General features: G+C 41.9%; 2 protein-coding genes across 3 annotated transcripts in view; both read left to right on the forward strand.

The window, feature by feature from the left end:
• LOC120481588 (lysozyme g-like) overlaps positions 1-22,849 on the forward strand; it is a 53,310-nt gene that overhangs the window by 6,655 nt on the left and 23,806 nt on the right. The window contains exon 1 of one of the 2 annotated variants that reach the window (XM_089134757.1): positions 10,368-10,424. The exons of the other annotated variant lie outside the window; for it this stretch is intronic. Coding sequence (XP_088990883.1) covers positions 10,421-10,424 — 4 coding nt within the window. The 5' untranslated portion in view covers positions 10,368-10,420. Of the gene's footprint in view, positions 1-10,367; positions 10,425-22,849 lie in introns of those variants that run through there. 2 annotated transcript variants of the gene reach the window in all.
• On the forward strand, positions 10,290-20,008 carry LOC120481589 (lysozyme g). Its single transcript, XM_039675315.2, is given in 6 exon segments — positions 10,290-10,424; positions 10,557-10,640; positions 12,311-12,324; positions 12,326-12,505; positions 12,699-12,837; positions 19,142-20,008. Coding segments are annotated over 6 exon segments (555 nt in total). The 5' UTR covers positions 10,290-10,420; the 3' UTR covers positions 19,276-20,008.

Raw genomic sequence — 22,849 nt, forward strand, 5'->3', positions numbered from 1 at the left:
TTCTAAATTTTGCAACAGTCACAGTTGCAAATTTTGTAACCTTACATTTCTCCACACCTCAGTGGAAGAATATCTGAGGAAAAGAAGAGAGACTCCCTTTCTTCACACTCCCTGTGTTTTTAGCTGATATTATCTGAATTATGTTGTACTTTTTGTGATTGTGTGCATAAATGTATTGTGTGCAATGTGCATAAATACTTATTGATTGAAAGAGCTTCAGGACATTTTTTCATGTTGTTTCTAGCATGCATTTAAGGAGACGTCGTGAAGATAGACACCACCGGTGCATCAGAGAAAACAGCAAAATAGGATGAATTAACTGTAAAGGGTGAAAATTCATGACTGCATCCAACTCGCATGTGACTTTTTTTTTAAAAAAATTACCAATATATGGAATATATATTAACAATAATTGAAACTAGGGGTTAAAGCCTCTAAAAAAAACTCACTGAAAGCAAAGAAGATGGACCCGACTGTGATCGTGGGGATCATATCCAGAGAATCTAGAGCTGAAAATGTACTGAAGAATGAATGGGATTCTGCAGGCAATGGCTTTGGCCTCATGCAGGTTTAGATCTAATCTATTTGAAAATAATTCACATATAGACTTTAAGAGGTTCATATAAGAATTTGCATAAAAAAAGGTCCAAACTAAAGTTTTAATCTGAACATAAGTGTTTAAACTAAAGTTTACTAATCAACCAATTACCTTTTTTTTCTTCCAGGTTGACAAACGCCACCACACTCCAGCAGGTGCATCAGTGAGCAGCATCTCACACAGGCTACTGAGATTCTAATTGGCTTCATGAAAGAAATTAAAGCAAAGTTTTCCTGGTGGACTCAAGAGCAATGCTTTAAAGGTAAAAAAAAACTACAACTACAGAAGCCAAGCCACAGATGCAACTTGTTTTAAAAATTAGATATACATCACCAAAGAAGTGCAAAAACATAATGATTTTATAGCTTTTCATGAATATTCAACGCATTCTCACCCCAAGGCGTCACCTTTGACCATGCTTCAATATTTGACGTTTTAGGCGCCCTTTAGCGTCACTTACATGACGCGATCCTACGGCGTCATCTAACTGACGCTAAAGGAAAGCATCAGTTAGAGGACGCGGTTAGGTTTAGGTGTGGGGTGGGGGTAGGGTACACGCGATCCTAGGGCGTCATCTTACTGACGCTAAAGGGCGCCTAAAGCGTCAGATATTGAAGCATGTCCAAATGCTTCCCAAGGCGTCAGTTAAGTGACGCCTTGGGGGTGAGAATGGGCTGGAATATTGATGAATTAATTGATTGATTGATAAAGGTATCTACTTTGATGCATTAGCTAAAAACCTTTATTATAAAACTTACAAAAAAATGTATTCTTTATATGCATTCAAAAATAAACGTAAATAGAATGTCATCGTTCGGATTAAGTTAGTGTTTCATGTCTCAGTTATAGTATAATGTTTGTTCCAGTTGGAATAGCAGCTTACAACTGCATAGAGTCACTGCTCAGTTCTGAAGCAAGGGTTACTGAACTATTTATTAAATAGACACAGTATATTAACTTTACATGAAGGGCAGTTATGTATTATTATGATCAGTAAAATATACATTGAGGTGAAAGTTTGGAATAATTCAGATTTGTTAATGTTTTTGAAAAATGTCTTATGCTCATGACTGCATGTTTTTGATTAAAAATGCAGTAAAAACTGTAATCTGAAATATTATTAGTAGTATTACCAATTAAAATAACTGTTTTCTATTGTAATACATTTTAAAATGTATCAATTCTCAGCCCATTCTCACTCCCAAGGCGTCACCTAACTGACGCCTTGGGAAGCATTTGGACATGCTTCAATATCTGACGCTTTAGGCGCCCTTTAGCGTCAGTTAGATGACGCCCTAGGATCGCGTGTACCCTACCCCCACCCCACACCTAAACCTAACCGCGTCCTCTAACTGACGCTTTCCTTTAGCGTCAGTTAGATGACGCCGTAGGATCGCGTCATGCAAGTGACGCTAAAGGGCACCTAAAACGTCAAATATTGAAGCATGGTCAAAGGTGACGCCTTGGGGTGAGAATGCGTGCAATTCTTGTGATTCAAAAGCTGAATTTCCAGCAGCCATTATTTTATTTATTTTTTTTTCAGTATTTTTTTCTTTCCAGTAATCTAGCCAAATTGCATATGGCATGATGAAAGAAACAATTTTTTAAACTCAAATCATCCTTGTTATGATCAGTCTTTCCATATCACCATTAAAATGACCTCATACTGTACATTGCTCTTGGAAGTCAATAGTATCCAGTGTTGGGAGTAACGCATTACAAAAGTATACATTACTGTAACATATTACTTTTTGCTGTAACGCAGTATTGCAAGGCATTTCTAATCAATTTTCAGTAATATTTTACTCGTTACATGTTCAGTGAGGCTTGTACAGTTGTATTACAGTGTATTGTCTGCTTTTACTTCTTAAAGGCAACGGACTGTGTGAAAGTTTTAAAGCAGTCTTTTAGTGCCAGTCAGTGTTGTGCAAGTTACTTCCAAACTGTAATACATTAGGTATTACTTGTTACTGTTATTTAAAAGTAATTCATTACCTTACAATATTACTGTCTCAGAATTGTAATGCGTTACATTACTCATGTATTACTTTTGAGTTACTTTCACCAAAATAACTAAGTAGAACTTAACTTTTGGGATGTAACGATATGCAATATGAAACCGAAATCGCCATTCGCCACACGACTCAGTTCCACGAACCTACAGAATCGCGACACACCTCTTCCAACTCCAGCGTTATTCTCCTTACCGTCCATATCCAATGCTGCCTCATCTTTAAATTAGGCTATTAGTATTATTTGAAGTTAACATTTGAAGTTAAGTCCAGCATTATGGACATGACATTTGCAGTCAAAACTTGAAATAAAAATTCTCAGAAATTACATGTATTGAAACGTATATAGGCTACTTCCTTAAAGGACTCCAGACATTAGACAAATATCAGTCTATGTTTTATTTTTAATATTAGGGAAAAGACACACATTCATGCGTGACAAAAAAAAATAGGAGGCAAAATATATTTTTTGTAATTCTGTTAATTACACTGCGCAAATCTGATGAGGAAGGGTTGGCTCTCCAGTCTCCATAGAACTTAAAATATTCATTTTATTTTAGTTTTCGTGTTCGCATTTATGAGGAAAAAACAATGTTACAGACGCGACCGCTCTGAACTGGCACTAAAAGACTGCTTTAAAACTTTCACATAGTCTGTTGCCTTTAAGAAGTAAAAGCAGACAATACACTGTAATACAACTGTAATACAAGCCCGACTGAACATGTAACGAGTAAAATATTACTGAAAATTGATTAGTAATGCCTTACACTACTGCGTTACAGCTAAAAGTAATATGTTACAGTAATGTATTACTTTTGTAATGCGTTACTCCCAACACTGGTGCCAGTTCAGAGAGGTCGCGTCTGTAACATTGTTTTTTCCTCATAAATGCGAACACGAAAACTAAAATAAAATGAATATTTTAAGTTCTATGGAGACTGGAGAGCCAACCCTTCCTCATCAGATTTGCGCAGTGTAATTAACAGAATTACAAAAAATATATTTTGCCTCCTATTTTTTTTGTCACGCATGAATGTGTGTCTTTTCCCTAATATTAAAAATAAAACATAGACTGATATTTGTCTAATGTCTGGAGTCCTTTAAGGAAGTAGCCTATATACGTTTCAATACATGTAATTTCTGAGAATTTTTATTTCAAGTTTTGACTGCAAATGTCATGTCCATAATGCTGGACTTAACTTCAAATGTTAACTTCAACTAATACTAATAGCCTAATTTAAAGATGAGGCAGCATTGGATCTGGACGGTAAGGAGAATAACGCTGGAGTTGGAAGAGGTGTGTCGCGATTCTGAAGGTTCGTGGATCTGAGTCGTGTGGCGAATGGCGATTTCGGTTTCATATTGCATATCGTTACAGCCCAAAAGTTAAGTTCTACTTGGTTATTTTGGTGAAAGTAACTCAAAAGTAATACATGAGTAATGTAACGCATTACAATTCTGAGACAGTAATATTGTAAGGTAATGAATTACTTTTAAATAACAGTAACAAGTAATACCTAATGTATTACAGTTTGGAAGTAACTTGCACAACACTGATAGTATCTATAAACTACATTCTGTTTCTAGATTCTTTCTATAAACTACATGCTAGTTTCTGACCAGCAGAGACAGACCAGCAAGTTCAGGACACAGGTGATTGCTTGGTTAAAAGCTCCCCTGCCTCCACTTCAAACAGATTTCAAATGCAGTTTGATTTCATTGTGACTAGACTGATTGTATTAAATGGACAACTATCTTTACACTGGGAATTCCAACAGGGGATTTTGTTATCTAGTTTCCCCTATTTGGAACTAATGGGTGGAGAGTTTAGCCAGAACTTAACTCTACCTAATTGGCTCAAGCTCCACACATTTGGCACTGCTGTGAGCACCACTTGATTTCAGCAGTGCTGATTACAACATGATTACAATGGGATATATGCAAGCGTCGTTTCCAAATGTCCAAAGTACAGATACAGTGTCAATGGTGAAACTTTTTAGATGCAGCTTTTTATGCAATGTCTCATTCTCCTTATCTCAGGGAACCGGGAAGCATGACAATTTAGCTCATAGAATTTTGAAAGAAGCACTTGTTTTACCAGTGAAAAAATGAATCCATTGAACAGGCTGTAACTCAGCTCAGCAGCAGATTTTAATATCCAAATTATAGTGAAAACACTATTTATTAGTATATGGTAAAACTAACAAGATCAGCAGTTTAAAACATTACATTTGTAAGCACATAACACTAAGACACTTCTTTTTAAATACAAATAAGACTTTGACTATACTAACACATAAACTAATATCTAACATATAAACACTTGCACATACACATTCAAACGAGTTGCAAAAAGGAAGAATGTGAGGAAAGAATAAGAGCGGGAAATGATGAACATTTCTTTAAGAGAGTGAGAGTTTTTAGCAATGCAATTTATAATACCTGAATGAACCATAAAATATTTTTTCTTAGGTGGCTTTATTCAATTTTATATCAATGCACGAGTTTGGAGACGTTACTTGCTTTTGTTGCTTGTGTCTTTGATGGGAATACCCTTTTGTGGCATCCATCTGGAGTGACGACTTGGGAAGCCAATCACATTGTAATTGGAAAAGGAGGCTGTGTTCCAATGCAAAGGCCACGCCTTTGAAGCCTGCGAAGGTCTGACTGTGACGGACTAGCATACAGAGGATCGTACTTGCCTCCAACTGTGACAGCTGCCGTTGATGAGTGACAGTAATGTTTGTACTTGACTTTTTTGAGAGTTATTTGAAACTTTGTCAAAAGTTTGTACTATACTTTGTGAACCCTGTATATATAAAAAAAAAACAGGGTTCACAAACTGAAAAATATGTTCACCATGGGCCATTTCTTTTATGATAAAGAGTACACACCGGCCACTTTATTAGGTACCCCATGCTAGTAACGGGTTGGACCCCCTTTTGCCTTCAGAACTGCCTCAATTCTTCGTGGCATAGATTCAACAAGGTGCTGGAAGCATTCCTCAGGGAGTTTGGTCCATATTGACATGATGGCATCACACAGTTGCCGCAGATTTGTCGGCTGCACATCCATGATGCGAATCTCCCGTTCCACCACATCCCAAAGATGCTCTATTGGATTGAGATCTGGTGACTGTGGAGGCCATTTGAGTACAGCGAACTCATTGTCATGTTCAAGAAACCAGTCTGAGATGATTCCAGCTTTATGACATGGCGCATTATCCTGCTGAAAGTAGCCATCAGAAGTTGGGTACATTGTGGTCATAAAGGGATGGACATGGTCAGCAACAATACTCAGGTAGGCTGTGGCGTCGCAACGATGCTCAATTGGTACCAAGGGGCCCAAAGAGTGCCAAGAAAATATTCCCCACACCATGACACCACCACCACCAGCCTGAACCGTTGATACAAGGCAGGATGGATCCATGCTTTCATGTTGTAGACGCCAAATTCTGACCCTACCATCCGAATGTCGCAGCAGAAATCGAGACTCATCAGACCAGGCAACGTTTTTCCAATCTTCTATTGTCCAATTTCGATGAGCTTCTGCAAATTGTAGCCTCAGTTTCCTGTTCTTAGCTGAAAGGAGTGGCACCCGGTGTGGTCTTCTGCTGCTGTAGCCCATCTGCCTCAAAGTTCGACGTACTGTGCGTTCAGAGATGCTCTTCTGCCCACCTTGGTTGTAACGGGTGGTTATTTGAGTCACTGTTGCCCTTCTATCAGCTCGAACCAGTCTGGCCATTCTCCTCTGACCTCTGGCATCAACAAGGCATTTCCGCCCACAGAACTGCCGCTCACTGGATGTTTTTTCTTTTTCGGACCATTCTCTGTAAACCCTAGAGATGGTTGTGCGTGAAAATCCCAGTAGATTAGCAGTTTCTGAAATACTCAGACCAGCCCTTCTGGCACCAACAATCATGCCACGTTCAAAGTCACTCAAATCACCTTTCTTCCCCATACTGATGCTCGGTTTGAACTGCAGGAGATTGTCTTGACCATGTCTACATGCCTAAATGCACTGAGTTGCCGCCATGTGATTGGCTGCTAAGAAATTAAGTGTTAACGAGCAGTTGGACAGGTGTACCTAATAAAGGGGCCGGTGAGTGTATATATAATCGCATCTTATGAAGATACAAGTCAACATTTGCTTTAAAGAGTCCTTTTTTTACGTTTGTATCATTAGATATTTGAGTAAGTTGAAACCCAATACTTATGTTTAATTTATATTTGGCTATTTCTCCCAAATAAATCCTGTTGTCAGTGGCACAATACATTTTGGGGTAGGCAAGACAATGAAGGAACCATCTGTTGTATCCTTCATTTCATGGGAAACGAAGAATGCATTTTAGAAGCCACGTTTGAAAGAGACTTCGAATTGGGACAGCCTTCATCGCACCGCGGTTACAAAATCAGCCTTCAAATGCAGCTTTCAAAGGAGAGTAAAGATGATCTGGTGACAATTAGCAAAGCTTCAGTCAATGACTCTATAGTCTGAGGGATTATAGTTTCGTCCAGATGTGCATCTCAGTAATCATTCCGGACAATATCAGTAAAGATTAGGGCGAGTTTTACCTTCTGTAAAAGGTCCGCAAAATTACCTCGGCCCTCGGGTAATACCAATCCCGCGCGAATAGACCTGCTGTAAATATGTACGTAAATATTCCGTCATTTGTTTAAAAGTAGTTTTCCGTGGTTTTTCAAGTATGGAGGCACTTGAAAAAGCAGTCAGTTGTGTTCAAGTCGGTGGCAAAACTGAAGTGTTTTCCACACACCATTCAGATCAAAAAGATGGAACACACTTTTCAGAGGCACGAAACTTTGTAAGTGCCTACCTACATAATTCAATCTGAAATTAAGAAAAGACATCTTTTTATATACATAAGAAAAGGTAAGACATCTCTTCATTTACTGCTACAAACTGATAACGGTCTGATAAGTATGATTTAAACCATGCTAATGCAATTCCACTAATGCCTACAAAATTTAAGAGTCTACTGTATTTACAGTAAAAGAATGTTTTGGTCGATTGTGTCAAATGCAGCACTAAGATCAAGAGAGAGATATAGAGAGATACAACCACGATCGGATGATAAGAGCAAAACATTGGTGACTCCAATGAGTGTGCTGTCTCAGTACTATAATCTACTCAGTACTATGTTTCACAGAAATACCTAGGGTTTTGTTTATTTTCTTCTAATGGGGTTAAAAATTAGCAGACCTAGCGGTTTTTAAGGCCTCTCTGTATGCGTTCATCTCTTTCCATGAAATGCAAAATACCTCTAGTTTTGTTTTCTTCCAGTTTCACTCCATTTTTGGAGCCAAAAGAATTTCGAAGAACCTGAGCAGCTTTATTAGCAAACACCACAGCGCTACCCACACTGCCGAGAGCAGCAATAAGTAAAAGTGCTGCAAGCTTTCCTCTCATCAACAAAACTGTCACAGTAGCATGGTAAAGCAAGGAGGTGAAGAGAGAATATAGTCGCAGTAATCCGTTTACTAAAAAAAAAAGTAAACAAAACCCTCATTTTTTAGCGCTTTGGGTCTCCCTCAAATCTGGTAGACAAATAAACAGTGCAAATAAACTCCTCAGAGCACTCTCTGCAATTGTTCATCAGTGATAAGAACCGTAATGTCTGTAAAGTCGGTAGGAAGTCCTCTGCATAAAATACTTCCATGAGTAATCACTGAGAATCGGTCCATGTATCAACCTCTTCTAACTGAGTAGATCAGACTCCGCCCAATAAGCAAGGAATTCCGAATCATGGGATCTGCATTTGGATCTGCCACATCACTAGAGACACAATCCCAAGGTTTTTGAATTTAAGCAGTGGTGGAGGAAGTACTGAATCTCAGTACTTAAGTAAAAGTACAAATATCCAGATAAATATTTACTTTAGTAAAAGTAGAAGTAACACAAGGACAACCATTTTTAAGTAAAAAGTACCTGATTTTAAATGTACTTTAAGTATTAAAAGTAAAAGTCTTTTTGGAATATTTGGTAATTTATTCTCTTAATGTCTATTTTGTAATGATTAATGAAACATTTAATTCTAGCTCATTCAACCTAATACTCCTATAGACCATTTCACAAGATGTAAACAACACTGGTCCAGAAGCACTTCCTGTTTCAGTTTTTTAACACTACATAAAAGCTGGGATAAAATACAACCAACAGAACATTTAAAACTGAATCAAAAAGTTAAACAAACATCTTTAAGATGTTTTCTTCACATGTGAAATAAAGAAAACAGTTACAAACTGAAACAGGAAGTGTTTCTGGACCAGTGTTGTTTACATCTTGTGAAATGGTCTATAATGATAATGATGGAAAAAAATGTTGTCACCATTTCTGAAACAAGCTTGCAATTAGGCAATATACACAGCATGCTTATCCTTACTATATGTTAATAACTATTTTTTGGCATTAAACGCGATTCATTTATGGTGTAATTCTGAACCTCTTGGCTTGCCATAATCCTAACCAAACGTATATTACACACGGTGCGTTTCCTATGCACGTAAAAACAAATTTTCAGGTATAAATTGCACGATAAACACACTGCTTGCGAGACGCATTTAGTGTGACCGGGTTGATATATTTATGGCAACCAAACGTCACTGGTGAGACAAACGTGCAACGGACGGACGGTCAGATTACGTTTTGGCAGGGGAAAACTGATCAGAAGTTGTAGAAATGTCGTGGAGTAGAAAGTATAATAATTGCTGCAAAATGTAACGAAGTAAAAGTAAAAAGTATGCACTATTTATTGTACTTAAGTAAAGTAAAGATACGTGAAAAATGTACTTAAGTAAAGTAACAAAGTATTTGTACTTCGTTACATTCCACCACTGAATTTAAGATACCATCAACCTCCACTAAGATGTTTCTCAATACCTATTGGACAATCTGAGCACCCAGCGTCATCCGTAGGGCTGATATCATTCACCTCTCACTTCTCTTTCCTACTCAAAAAAATGAGGTGTGCTGTGAGGATTAAAATGGATCCTGATTTGTCCGTTGACAAGCTCATCTCTAAGGATGGGTTTGCATCTGACTAAGCTTCTACCAACAACAACTCCTCCCTGTGAAATCGTTTCCTTGTTTGGATTGAAGCTTGTTGCTTTTCTTCTACATACAATCAAGCATTGGAGAAAAATCAGGAATACATTTCCCAAAGTTATCCAAAAAAATCTATAAAATGACTGAATCTGGCTTTGTATTCCTGGAAAGTGCTAGAAAGCGGCAGCCAAACTTGACACATTTTTATTGGGACCCATAACTAAACAAATCGTACAAGCATTTGATCAAGGGAGCCAGGGGAGGCAGAGACGGAGCCAGGGGAGGCAGAGACAGAGCCAGTGAACTTTGGCATGCTTCTACACTGGTACGAGTGTCAACATTTCCAGAAAAAAAGTACTTTTTCCCACAACCTTTTGTTTCTCTTCACTTTCGTTTCCTGACTGTACTAGCAAAGTTAGGGATTCCCTTGTCATCAAGTTGGTTCATCAGCTAAACCTTTTTGAGGTGTATGAAGCCTCCAAAGAATAAATATGTCAACTTACAGTATGATTCACTGTGCTTGGGTGTGCTTAGAATAATTAAATTTCTAAAAAATCTAAATTTCGCAACATTGACAGATGCACGTTTTATAACCTTACATTTCTCCACACCTCAGTAAAAGAACATCTGAGGAAAAGAAGTAGACCACTCCCTCTGTGATCATATATAATCACGTCCTGCAGCGGTCTGATTTACTGACAGGACTCATCAAACTCAGTGATTTGATCTCGCACAGCAGTTCTAAGTCATGGGTAAGTTGCGTGTTTTTATCTGATATTGTTTAAATTACGGGGAACTTTTTATAGCATTGCATAAATGTGCATACAGTATTATTACTTAATGATTGAACAATCTTCAGGATATATTTTCCATGTTGTTTCTAGCATGCATTTATGGAGAAGTCATGAAGATAGACACCACCGGTGCATCAGAGCAGACAGCAAAACAGGATAAATTAACCGTAAAGGGTGAGAAGAATGCATGATGAGTAGTAAAAAAAAACTTTTGCTGAGAATTTACTCACCCCCATGTCATCCAAGATATCCATGTCATTCTTTCTTCAGTCGAAAAGGAATTAAGATTTTTGATGAAAACATTCCAGGATTTTTCTCCATATAATGGGCTTCAATTGAAACCAAATGGTTCAAGGTCAAAAAGACAGTTTCAGTGCAAACTGCAAACTGTTCAAAGGTCTTTAAACGATTTCAGACGATGAATAAGGGTCTAAAAAAACAAAGTTTAAAGGGATAGTTCACTTTGAAATTAATTTTTGATATGTTTTAGCTTACCTCAAGGGCATCCAAGATTTATGCGCCTTTGTTTCCACAGTATTCTCAATTTTGATATTTTTCGGTCAAACCGTTGTTGTCTATCAGTCAAGGGGAGCGCGGGGCACAACCTAGAGCGGGGTTAAATGTAACACGGACCGTTTACATAGTTCGTCAGGATCAAGCAGGTTGTCTTTCCGCTCTTTTTCTCTTGCTGCCAGAAGACAGTCTCCCGCGAATTTGATGAAATTTTTGATTATATTTCGTGAAGATACTGGACAAAGAGTGTTTTGACACCATAAAAGTAAATTTTTTCATCATAGGTTTTTTTTTTTCGGTTTCTGAGTTGGGTGTATACGTTTCCAAAGCTAACTTTATATTGCCTTAATCACTGTGGCTCAAACATAGCACCGTTTTGAAACATGTCAACAATTCCTAGCGACTGTTAGCATAGGCTGAAAATATGTAATACACAGCAGAGTGTTACAACTAAGCCTCCAAGTGTACAATGATAATCAAATGAAAACGGAGCCACACAACTTTTCAGGTTTGAGTATACATTTAATTTTGTTAGACTTTCACAAACAATGTTGGAATTTAAAATGTTTAAAATTTAGTGTACCATGAACGATAACTTGTTTATGTATTAAAAATATGGCCTGTTATTAATGCAATAAACCCTTTCAATTTTTATTTTAAGCTCATTTGTATTATTATTACTGTTATTAATAATAATAATAATAATTGTACATGCAGCTGCCACACACAAATCTAATTTAATTGCAATTTTATAATTTTATTTATTATTATTTATTGCAAAACTATGCAGCCCATTTCTATGTCTCTATCCATGATATTGATCCATAATAGAAGGATGATTGGATGAGGGATGGATGTATGGATATCTGTCCCAAATGAACCAAATGACACGAAAAAAAGATTTGTTCATTTTGATAAACGAGTTCGAACAGAAGAGTCACAAATGCGCATCACAGAACAGAGCAAGGCGAATATTTGAGCTTATAAAACTTAAACTTTTTTTTTTTAATCTTTTCGCTTGATAAGACCCTTATTCATCGTCTGGAATCATTTAAAGCCCTTTGAACAGTTTGCAGTTTGCACTGAAACTGTCTTTTTGACCTTGAACCGTTTGGTTCCCATTTAAGTTCATTATATGGAGAAAAATCCTGGAATGTTTTCATCAAAAACCTTAATTTCTTTTCAACTGAAGATGACATGGGGGTAAGTAAAAAATAAGCAAAAGTTTTTTTTTAAAAGTGAACTACTCCTTTAACTCACATCTGACTTTTGTATGACTGCCAGTACAGCACTATACAGCTTATATTAACATTGATTTAAACTTGTTATAGGGGTTGACGCCTCTAAAAAAACTGGCTGAGGCTGATCTGACCCGGATGGAGAAATACAAGAGTATAATCACTAAAGTTGGCAAAGCAAAGAAAATGGACCCGGCTGTGATCGCGGGGATCATTTCCAGAGAGACCAGAGCCGGGGCCGCTCTGAAGAATGGGCAGGGGCATGGCAGTGGCTTTGGTCTCATGCAGGTTGGTTGGAATAGATCTGGTCTATTTCAAAGTGATAAGATAACATTTAACATAGCCTACTGTACATTAACTAAAGCTGATATCCCATGCAAAATCTTTTGACATCAGCAAGGAAATTTTGCAAATAATAAGCAGAGAATGTTAAACCATTTCTGAACATTTCTAATTGTTCTCTTCCATGATGGTGTTCCAGGTTGATCAAAACTCTCACAAAGTTGTAGGTTTATGGGACAGTGAGGAACATGTCACGCAAGGAACTGAGATTCTCATTGGCCAGATTAAAGCAATTAAAGTACATTTTCCCCAGTGGACCCGAGAGCAATGCTTTAAAGGTAGGCAATATTTACTCAAGACATAAATAAATATAAATAGCATTGTAAAAAGATTAAGAAATGCAGGTAGCACAGGTAGCCTACATCTCTAAGATGTATGCGATAGAGCACTTAATTTGGAAAACATCTGATAAACATCTTAGAAAAAAAAAACTGTTTTACACTCTAAATCATAAACATCTTAAAGGAACACTCCGACTTTTTGGGACTTTAGCCTATTCACCTTACCCCCCAGAGTTAGATATGTCCATAGATACCTTTTTCATCTCTGTGCGTGCCATAAGTCTGTTTGACGCACCCACCGCTAGCCTAGCTTAGCACAAAGACTGGATGTGAATGGTTGCAGCTTTCTTACTAATCCAAATGAGTGACAAAATAACACAAACGTTTTCCTATTTACATGTTGTGATTTGTATAGTCACAGAGTGTACAAATATCAAGGCCATATGAGACATAGACATCTTTTAACCGTATAAATACTATATTTGCGAAGCACTGCTACTTGGGCAGAGTGATAACCATCACCTGAGACGCACCGTGACGAGGAGCAGAGAGTTCGCTCAGTGTTGGAGTAAAGAGTCAGCAATTACTAACGTTAGATAGAAAAGCATAGTTTATCATGGGTGTTTGCTTTATTGTATGAGCTGTGACAATAAACAGGGGAGACCAGGTACCATGTTTCATTGATTTCCAACCAAAAACGCACCCAGATTTATAAATATCACATGAATAAATAATTATTATTACAGGAATCAATATATTTTAAATGCAATTTATTAGCTGAACCAAATGTATTCAACAGTATATAATATATTATACAGTATTGCATAACTATAGGATAGAATAAGGGGAAAGTAATAGCACAAATTGTTTTTGCACAATGAACTCACAGCCTATCGTACCCTTTTGCACGCTCAAGTTCGTTATTTCCATGGTTATTTCAAATTTAGGCTACTAGGCGCGCCGCGCGCAGGGTGCAAGTTCAACGCGGTGAACGCACTCGTTTTTTTCCCAAGCGCGTCCGCACCGCATCAAGATAAAAACATATTTATACCCTAATCATATAATAGTGTCACTAACGTTACATTAGCTCTGGCTAATGGCCCTGTTACAGTAGGTCATCTAAAAACATAACGGAACACTTACCTCAGCCACAGGTGATACTTGTCCTGTCTGTGCTATCGATGGGATGGCCGTATCTTTCAGCACATTATGGTCCGTGTGGCAAATTCCAATTTTTCAAAATAGTCGTCCATTGAAATGTACCAAGCAAACATAATGTCCCTTGATAATCTTAGGTGTGTTTGGATAAATAAATATCCAGAGTAAGTTAGCCATTTCTTCATCCAGTCAGCGTTTTTAGTTGGAATTCTGTGAAACATGGTATTACCTCCCCTGTTTACTGTCGCAGCTATTTACAATAGAGCGAAAACCCATGACTGTAAACTACACTTTTACTAATTATAAATTACTGACTCTGTTACCCAAACACTGAGCGAACTCTCCGCTCAGTCTCCGGTGATGCGGTTATTACTCCGTCAAAGTAGCAGTGCTTCGCCTTCAGAGAATAGTTCCCAGGTTTTATACGGTTAAAAGATGTCTGTGTCTCATTTGACTTTGTTATTTGTACACTCTGTGACTATACAAATCACAACATGTAAATAGGAAAACGTTTGCGTTATTTTGACACTCATTTGGATTAGTATGAAAGCGAGTAGGGGTTCAATCTTCAACTGGCTGACTGGCAGCTGCCAGTGGCTGAGTGGCTGAGTGCCTGACACTCTCGCTGAAAGGAAATAAAAGCTGCCAGTGGCTGAGTTGCATGGCAGTTGCTGACTGGCAGTTGCCAGTGGCTGAGTGTGTTGACTGACTGGCAGCTGCCAGCGGTGTTTTGGGTACTGTTGTCCCGATTAAACCAGTCAAATGGCCGTGATCCGACTGGCAGCTTGCAGACGCTTGCTGGACGCTCATCCAGCCAGCCGCTGCTGATCAGCGAATATAACGCGTTGCCTGACACTCTTGCTGAAAGGAAACAAAAAAAATTCTTATTATGAATATAATGTCATGCCTTTATTCTTGTGTATGATTGGTGTTTTGGGTACTGTTGTCCCGATTAAACCAGTCAAATGGCCGTGATCCGACTGGCAGCTTGCAGACGCTTGCTGGACGCTCATGCTGGATGCTATTTGACTGGCAGCTGCCAGTGCTGAGTGGCTGAGTGCCTGACACTCTCACTGAAAGGAAATAAAAGCTGCCAGTTTCTGACTGTGGCAGCTGCCAGTGGCTGAGTGGCAGCTGCCAGTTGCTGACTGTGGCAGCTGCCAGTTTCTGACTGTGGCAGCTGCCAGCGGCTGAGTGGCAGCTGCCAGTTGCTGACTGTGGCAGCTGCCAGTGGCTAAGTGGCAGCTGCCAGTGGCTGAGTGGCAGAGTGCCTGACACTCTCGCTGAAAGGAAGCTGACAGTGGCTGAGTGGCAGCTGCCAGTGGCTGAGTGGCAGCTGCCAGTGGCTGAGTGCCTGACACTCTCGCTGAAAGGAAATAAAAGCTGCCAGTTGCTGACTGTGGCAGCTGCCAGTGGCTGAGTGGCTGAGTGCCTGACACTCTCGCTGAAAGGAATTAAAAGCTGCCAGTTGCTAACTGTGGCAGCTGCCAGTGGCTGAGTGGCAGCTGCCAGTTGCTGACTGTGGCAGCTGCCAGTGGCTGAGTGGCAGCTGCCAGTTGCTGACTGTGGCAGCTGCCAGTGGCTAAGTGGCTGAGTGGCGGAGTGCCTGACACTCTCGCTGAAAGGAAATAAAAGCTGCCAGTTGCTGACTGTGGCAGCTGCCAGTGGCTGAGTGGCAGCTGCCAGTTGCTGACTGTGGCAGCTGCCAGTTGCTGAGTGGCAGCTGCCAGTGGCTGACTGTGGCAGCTGCTGACTGTGGCAGCTGCCAGTGGCTGAGTGGCAGCTGCCAGTTGCTGAGTGGCAGCTGCCAGTGGCTGACTGTGGCAGCTGCCAGTTGCTGACTGTGGCAGCTGCCAGTTGCTGACTGTGGCAGCTGCCAGTTGCTGAGTGGCAGCTGCCAGTTGCTGAGTGGCAGCTGCCAGTGGCTGAGTGGCAGCTGCCAGTGGCTGAGTGGCAGCTGCCAGTTGCTGACTGTGGCAGCTGCCAGTTGCTGACTGTGGCAGCTGCCAGTGGCTGAGTGGCAGCTGCCAGTGGCTGAGTGGCAGCTGCCAGTGGCTGACTGTGGCAGCTGCCAGTTGCTGACTGTGGCAGCTGCCAGTGGCTGAGTGGCAGCTGCCAGTGGCTGAGTGGCAGCTGCCAGTGGCTGAGTGGCAGCTGCCAGTTGTTGACTGTGGCAGCTGCCAGTGGATGACTGTGGCAGCTGCCAGTGGATGACTGTGGCAGCTGCCAGTTGCTGACTGTGGCAGCTGCCAGTTGCTGAGTGGCAGCTGCCAGTTGCTGACTGTGGCAGCTGCCAGTGGCTGAGTGGGAGCTGCCAGTGGCCGAGTGGCAGCTGCCAGTTGCTGACTGGCAGCTGCCAGTGGCTGACTGTGGCAGCTGCCAGTGGCTGAGTGTGGCAGCTGCCAGTGGCTGAGTGGCAGCTGCCAGTTGCTGACTGTGGCAGCTGCCAGTGGCTGAGTGGCAGCTGCCAGTTGCTGACTGTGGCAGCTGCCAGTTGCTGAGTGGCAGCTGCCAGTGGCTGAGTGGCAGCTGCCAGTAGCTGAGTGTCAGCTGCCAGTTGCTGACTGTGGCAGCTGCCAGTGGCTGTGTGGCAGCTGCCAGTGGCTGAGTGGCAGCTGCCAGTGGCTGAGTGGCAGCTGCCAGTGGCTGAGTGGCAGCTGCCAGTGGCTGAGTGGCAGCTGCCAGTGGCTGACTGTGGCAGCTGCCAGTGGCTGAGTGGCAGCTGCCAGTGGCTGAGTGGCAGCTGCCAGTGGCTGAGTGGCAGCTGCCAGTGGCTGAGTGGCAGCTGCCAGTTGCTGACTGTGGCAGCTGCCAGTGGCTGAGTGGCAGCTGCCAGTTGCTGACTGTGGCAGCTGCCAGTTGCTGACTGTGGCAGCTGCCAGTGGCTGAGTGGCAGCTGCCAGTTGCTGACTGTGGCAGCTGCCAGTTGCTGAGTGGCAGCTGCCAGTTGCTGACTGTGGCAGCTGCCAGTGGCTGAGTGGCAGCTGCCAGTGGCTGAGTGTGGCAGCTGCCAGTTGCTGACTGTGGCAGCTGCCAGTGGCTGAGTGGCAGCTGCCAGTGGCTGACTGTGGCAGCTGCCAGTTGCTGACTGTGGCAGCTGCCAGTTGCTGACTGTGGCAGCTGCCAGTTGCTGACTGTGGCAGCTGCCAGTTGCTGAGTGGCAGCTGCCAGTGGCTGAGTGGCAGCTGCCAGTGGCTGAGTGGCAGCTGCCAGTGGCTGAGTGGCAGCTGCCAGTGGCTGAGTGTGGCAGCTGCCAGTTGCTGACTGTGGCAGCTGCCAGTGGCTGAGTGGGAGCTGCCAGTGGCCGAGTGGCAGCTGCCAGTTGCTGACTGTGGCAGCTGCCAGTGGCTGAGTGGCAGCTGCCAGTGGCTGAGTGTGGCAGCTGCCAGTGGCTGAGTGTGGCAGCTGCCAGTTGCTGACTGTGGCAGCTGCCAGTGGCTGAGTGGCAGCTGCCAGTTGCTGACTGTGGCAGCTGCCAGTGGCTGAGTGGCAGCTGCCAGTTGCTGACTGTGGCAGCTGCCAGTGGCTGAGTGGCAGCTGCCAGTGGCTGAGTGGCAGCTGCCAGTGGCTGAGTGGCAGCTGCCAGTGGCTGAGTGGCAGCTGCCAGTGGCTGACTGTGGCAGCTGCCAGTGGCTGAGTGGCAGCTGCCAGTTGCTGACTGTGGCAGCTGCCAGTTGCTGACTGTGGCAGCTGCCAGTTGCTGACTGTGGCAGCTGCCAGTGGCTGAGTGGCAGCTGCCAGTGGCTGACTGTGGCAGCTGCCAGTGGCTGACTGTGGCAGCTGCCAGTTGCTGACTGTGGCAGCTGCCAGTGGCTGACTGTGGCAGCTGCCAGTGGCTGAGTGGCAGCTGCCAGTGGCTGAGTGGCAGCTGCCAGTGGCTGACTGTGGCAGCTGCCAGTGGCTGAGTGGCAGCTGCCAGTGGATGACTGTGGCAGCTGCCAGTGGCTGAGTGGCAGCTGCCAGTTGCTGACTGTGGCAGCTGCCAGTGGCTGAGTGGCAGCTGCCAGTTTCTGACTGTGGCAGCTGCCAGTGGCTGAGTGGCAGCTGCCAGTGGCTGAGTGGCAGCTGCCAGTGGCTGACTGTGGCAGCTGCCAGTTGCTGAGTGGCAGCTGGATGAGCGTCCAGCAAGCGTCTGCAAGCTGCCAGTCGGATCACGGCCATTTGACTGGTTTAATCGCGACAACAGTACCCAAAACACCAATCATACACAAGAATTAAGGCATGACATTATATTCATAATAAGAAAACAATTTATTTCCTTTTAACGAGAGTGTCAGGCAACGCGTTATATTCGCTGATCAGCAGCGGCTGGCTGGATGAGCGTCCAGCATGCGTCTGCAAGCTGCCAGTCGGATCACGGCCATTTGACTGGTTTAATCGGGACAACAGTACTCAAAACACCAATCATACACAAGAATAAAGGCATGACATTATATTCATAATAAGACATTTTTTTATTTCCTTTCAGCGAGAGTGTCAGGCAACGCGTTATATTCGCTGCACCCGCGGCTGACTGGATGAGTCCAGCAGCGTCTGTACTGCCAGTCTGATCACGGCCATTTGACTATTAAATTGGGATCCTAGTACTAATAACAATAATTTCAACAGATAAATAATAAATGAGCTATAAAGGGAGGAACACAAAACACAAAAACTGTCAAAAATCAATGGTTTCTGAAACTTGCCAAAGGCAGATAGACAGACAACCACTGGCAGCTCCTGCCAGCCAGTTGAAGATTGAACCCCCACTCATGAAAGCTGCAACCATTCACATCCAGTCTTTGTGCTAAGCTAGGCTAGCGGTGGGTGCGTCAAACAGACTTATAGCACGCACGGAGATGAAAAAGGTATGTATGGACTTATCTAACTCTGGGGGGTAAGGTGAATAGGCTAAAGTCCCAAAAAGTCGGAGTGTTCCTTTAAAGTCATTTTCTAAATGTCTACTTAATAATGGATTGGAGATGTCTACAACACATTGCAGATGAGCAAATACTCTTTACAACTTACATTATTTTACATCTTGCAGAAGTAAACGCACAATGCAATGCAGACATCAAATAGACGTCTCCATGATGTACATGTGCTATCAGGGAGTTTATCGCTTAACTTTCATGTCTCAGTTGAAGTATAATGTCTGTTCCAGGGGGAATATCAGCCTACAACGCAGGTGTGGGGAACGTCCGTTCATACGAGCGCATGGATGTGGGCACCACAGGAGATGATTACGCCAATGATGTTGTGGCCCGAGCCCAGTGGTTCAAAAGCAAGGGTTACTAAAGAATGCAGTTATGAACCTATAAAACATTACATTTCTGAAAAGAGCACAACTCAAGATGACAAGTCCTCATTTTTAATATTAATCCTAGTGTTTTGGAATAAATGCTGTTATGCAGCCTAGCTTTTAAGAGTTTGGGAACTATCAATTTCCTGCATGATAGTATCTTTTGAAATAAAAGTAATGTATTTACTTAACTCGTGTGTTTATAGTTTATCACATCACTTTCTAAACCCACACCTCATTTTCTTCGTTGGCTCCTGGAAGTAGAGCACTGCAGTGCAAACACGTATTGCAAACAGCTTGTTGCTTTCCACGACAGAGGGCGACGTTGTAAGTACGCCTCGTAAGTACATGCCTGTGTTAAAGCAATAATACGTCCATTCGTTTTTATTGAGGCTTTCTGTCGGTTTTGAGTTCACTAAGTTAAAAACTCGACACAGCGGTTGTTTGGGAAGCAAACATCTCCATCACTTTCCGATAGTCCAGTGAATAATGTTATGCGAACTTTTTTTGTGCGTCACAAACGGCGTGTCGTCTTCGGTGGTTTATCGCATTTTGAATTCTCTGGTACTGCTGTAAAACAAGATAACTTAAGAAAATTGAATAGTGCTCTAATAACGAACATAATCAGTTCAGCGAGCAGTTATAACTCCTAAAGTTTTGCCCATCTTGACCTGTTTTTTTAATAGCCGATATGCAACAACCTATAAATTCCGTTATTGTATCTTAAGTAGGCTAGTAAACCTTTTCACGCTAGTTCTAGGTTTTGATTGGTTGTTTCCAAGTCGTGCACTGTTATTATGTTTCATGATTTTATTTAAAAAAAAACTTTAGAGAGCCACAAAATTGCAACTGTTGATTGTTTTAAGTATTGTTCACACATAATGGATATACTGTAGATTAAATGATATAGGCTATAGTCTAATTGAAGATATTGATTGTGTGTGTTGATTACTGTACAGGTTGTACAGCCTCATCATCAAATTATGAGTTTGGTCTTGGAATCATGTCTCATTTGATGTCCGGCTATACGTGCAATTAGTATTTGGAGAATTTGATATGAAATTTCAAGCATGTTCAGTTTAGAGTCGTGTGATGTGATATGTTATAATTGATTAAACAAAAATTGTATAAGTAAATGGAAACCACAGAAAAGAGTGGAAAACCACACAATAATGCAAAAAGAAGTGATTTATCACAACTGAAACAGATGGTGATGGTGGTGGGGAAGGGGTGTTGATGTCCATAGTGGAAGGAGGGTCCAGTCCTCCAATAGGGAGAGTCCATCTGGGAGCGGCAGAGGAGGCCACATCTGAACAGGCCAATTAGGGTGTATTACAGAGACAGAGGTCTGAAGATCCATGGCAGAGCCTTAAGTGGTATGGACTAAGATGAAGCCAGGGGTCAGAAGACCCAGAAGCAGAGTCAGGAAGGTTGGAGACTAAAGCTTGGAGGACCAATGTGGAGCCAGAGGATGGAAAGACCAAGGCGGAGCTGAGGGCTCAAAATACTAAGGCGGAGGCTCGGAGCTGGTGGGAGTGAGGTCCAAGGTTGTGCCAGAGGGATGACAGACCACGGTAGAGACAAGGAAACGATGAACCATGGTGGAGCTATGCTCATTGCATTGGAGACAAATGGTTGTGAGGCATGAACTGGGGTCTAGATTTCTTCGACCACATTTGGATGGGCTGGCCTAGAGACCGTGGTCTCGCAAATGGAGGAGGAAGGTTAAGGAGAGTCAGTGGATCCAGAGGTGGAGAGCCTGAGGAGGCAGAGACAGAGCCAGTGAACTGGACGAAGCCAACAGAGGGAATGGAGTCAGGAAGCTGGGCTGAACCAGAGGAGGAGGCAGAATCACTGTGCTGGGCAGAGGCAGCTAAGATGAAGGGCCTTGGAGGCTATTTACAGTATATCGTTTGAGTGTATGAGTGTGTTTCTACAATAAACAAATAAATCTTACTCACATCATTAAAACAACATAAATGTGCAATTAACATAAACAGCTCAACAAAAAATGGTGAGTAATGACAATTCTATAATGGGCGATCAGGCTCGCCTCAATATAGAAACCACATTGTAATATTACGTGAAATCAGACTTAGAAGCAGTTGAACAAGCTAAACAGTGAATGATTTACATAATAATAATATAATTAACAGTCAAATGACATTCACTGTTTTCAATGATGCACTCTTGAATTTCACGAAGCATAAGCGAGAAGTTAATAATTATGCACCAATAGCTGTCAATCAAGATCACAAATATTCAACCCGTAGTTCACAATGTGAAGAAGCTGCAGAAAGAGATCTTATTCTGTATTAATTTGCTGCTTTCTAGCATTGCAGGACCTCATGCTTTCACTCAGCTATTACCAAACTGGAGCTACTTCACACTTGTTGCTCCCGCACAATCTCTGTTTAGACCACACCTCCTCAAGTCAAATCAATGGCCAAACTAATAACTGTACAGCCCTTAGTAAACGAAAGCAAACTAAACATGGGCTTTGGGTCACCCCCAAATCTGTGAGACCAATAAACAGTGCAAATAAACTCCTCAGAGCACTCTCTGCAATTGTTCAACAGTGATGAGAACTGTAATGTCTGTAAGGTCGGCAGGAAGTCCTTTGCATAAAATACTTCCATGAGTAATCACTGTCTGTGTCTCAACCTCTTCTAACTGAGTAGATCAGACTCCGCCCAATAAGCAAGGAATTCCGAATCATGGGATCTGGATCTGCCACATCACTGGAGACACAATCCCTAATGTTTTTGAATTTAAGATACCATCAACCTCCACTAAGATGTTTCTCAATACCTAATCTGAGCACCCAGCGTCATCCGTAGGGCTGATATCATTCACCTCTCACTTCTCTTTCTTACTCACCAAAATGAGGTGTGCTGTGAGGATTAAAATGGATCCTGATTTGTCCGTTGACAAGCTCATCTCTAAGGGTGGGTTTGCATCTGACTAAGCTTCTACCAACAACAACTCCTCCCTGTGAAATCGTTTCCTTGTTTGGATTGAAGCTTGTTGCTTTTCTTCTACATACAATCAAGCATTGGAGAAAAATCAAGAGTAAATTTCCCAAAGTTATCCAAAAAATCTATAAAATGACTGAATCTGGCTTTGTATTCCTGGAAAGTGCTAGAAAGAGGCAGCCAAACTTGACACATTTTTATTGGGACCCATAACTAAACAAATCGTGCAAGCATTTGATCAAGGGAGCCAGGGGAGGCAGAGACAGAGCCAGTGAACTTTGGCATGCTTAGTACGAGTGTCAACATTTCCAGAAAAAAAGTACTTTTTCCCACAACCTTTTGTTTCTCTTCACTTTCGTTTCCTGACTGTACTAGCAAAGTTAGTTATTCACTTGTCATCAAGTTGGTTCATCAGCTAAACCTTTTTGAGGTGTATGAAGCCTCCACATGATAAATCTGCCAACTCACAGTATGATTCACTGCGCTTGTGTGTGCTTAGAATAAAAAAAGGATTCAAAATTTTGCAACATTCACAGTTGCAAATTTTGTAACCTTACATTTCTCCACACCTCAGTAAAAAAAAAAAAAAAAAAAA

This window comes from Pimephales promelas, chromosome 9 (assembly GCF_988280905.1).
Source record: "Pimephales promelas chromosome 9, fPimPro1.hap1.1, whole genome shotgun sequence".
Taxonomy (NCBI): Eukaryota; Metazoa; Chordata; class Actinopteri; order Cypriniformes; family Leuciscidae; genus Pimephales; species Pimephales promelas.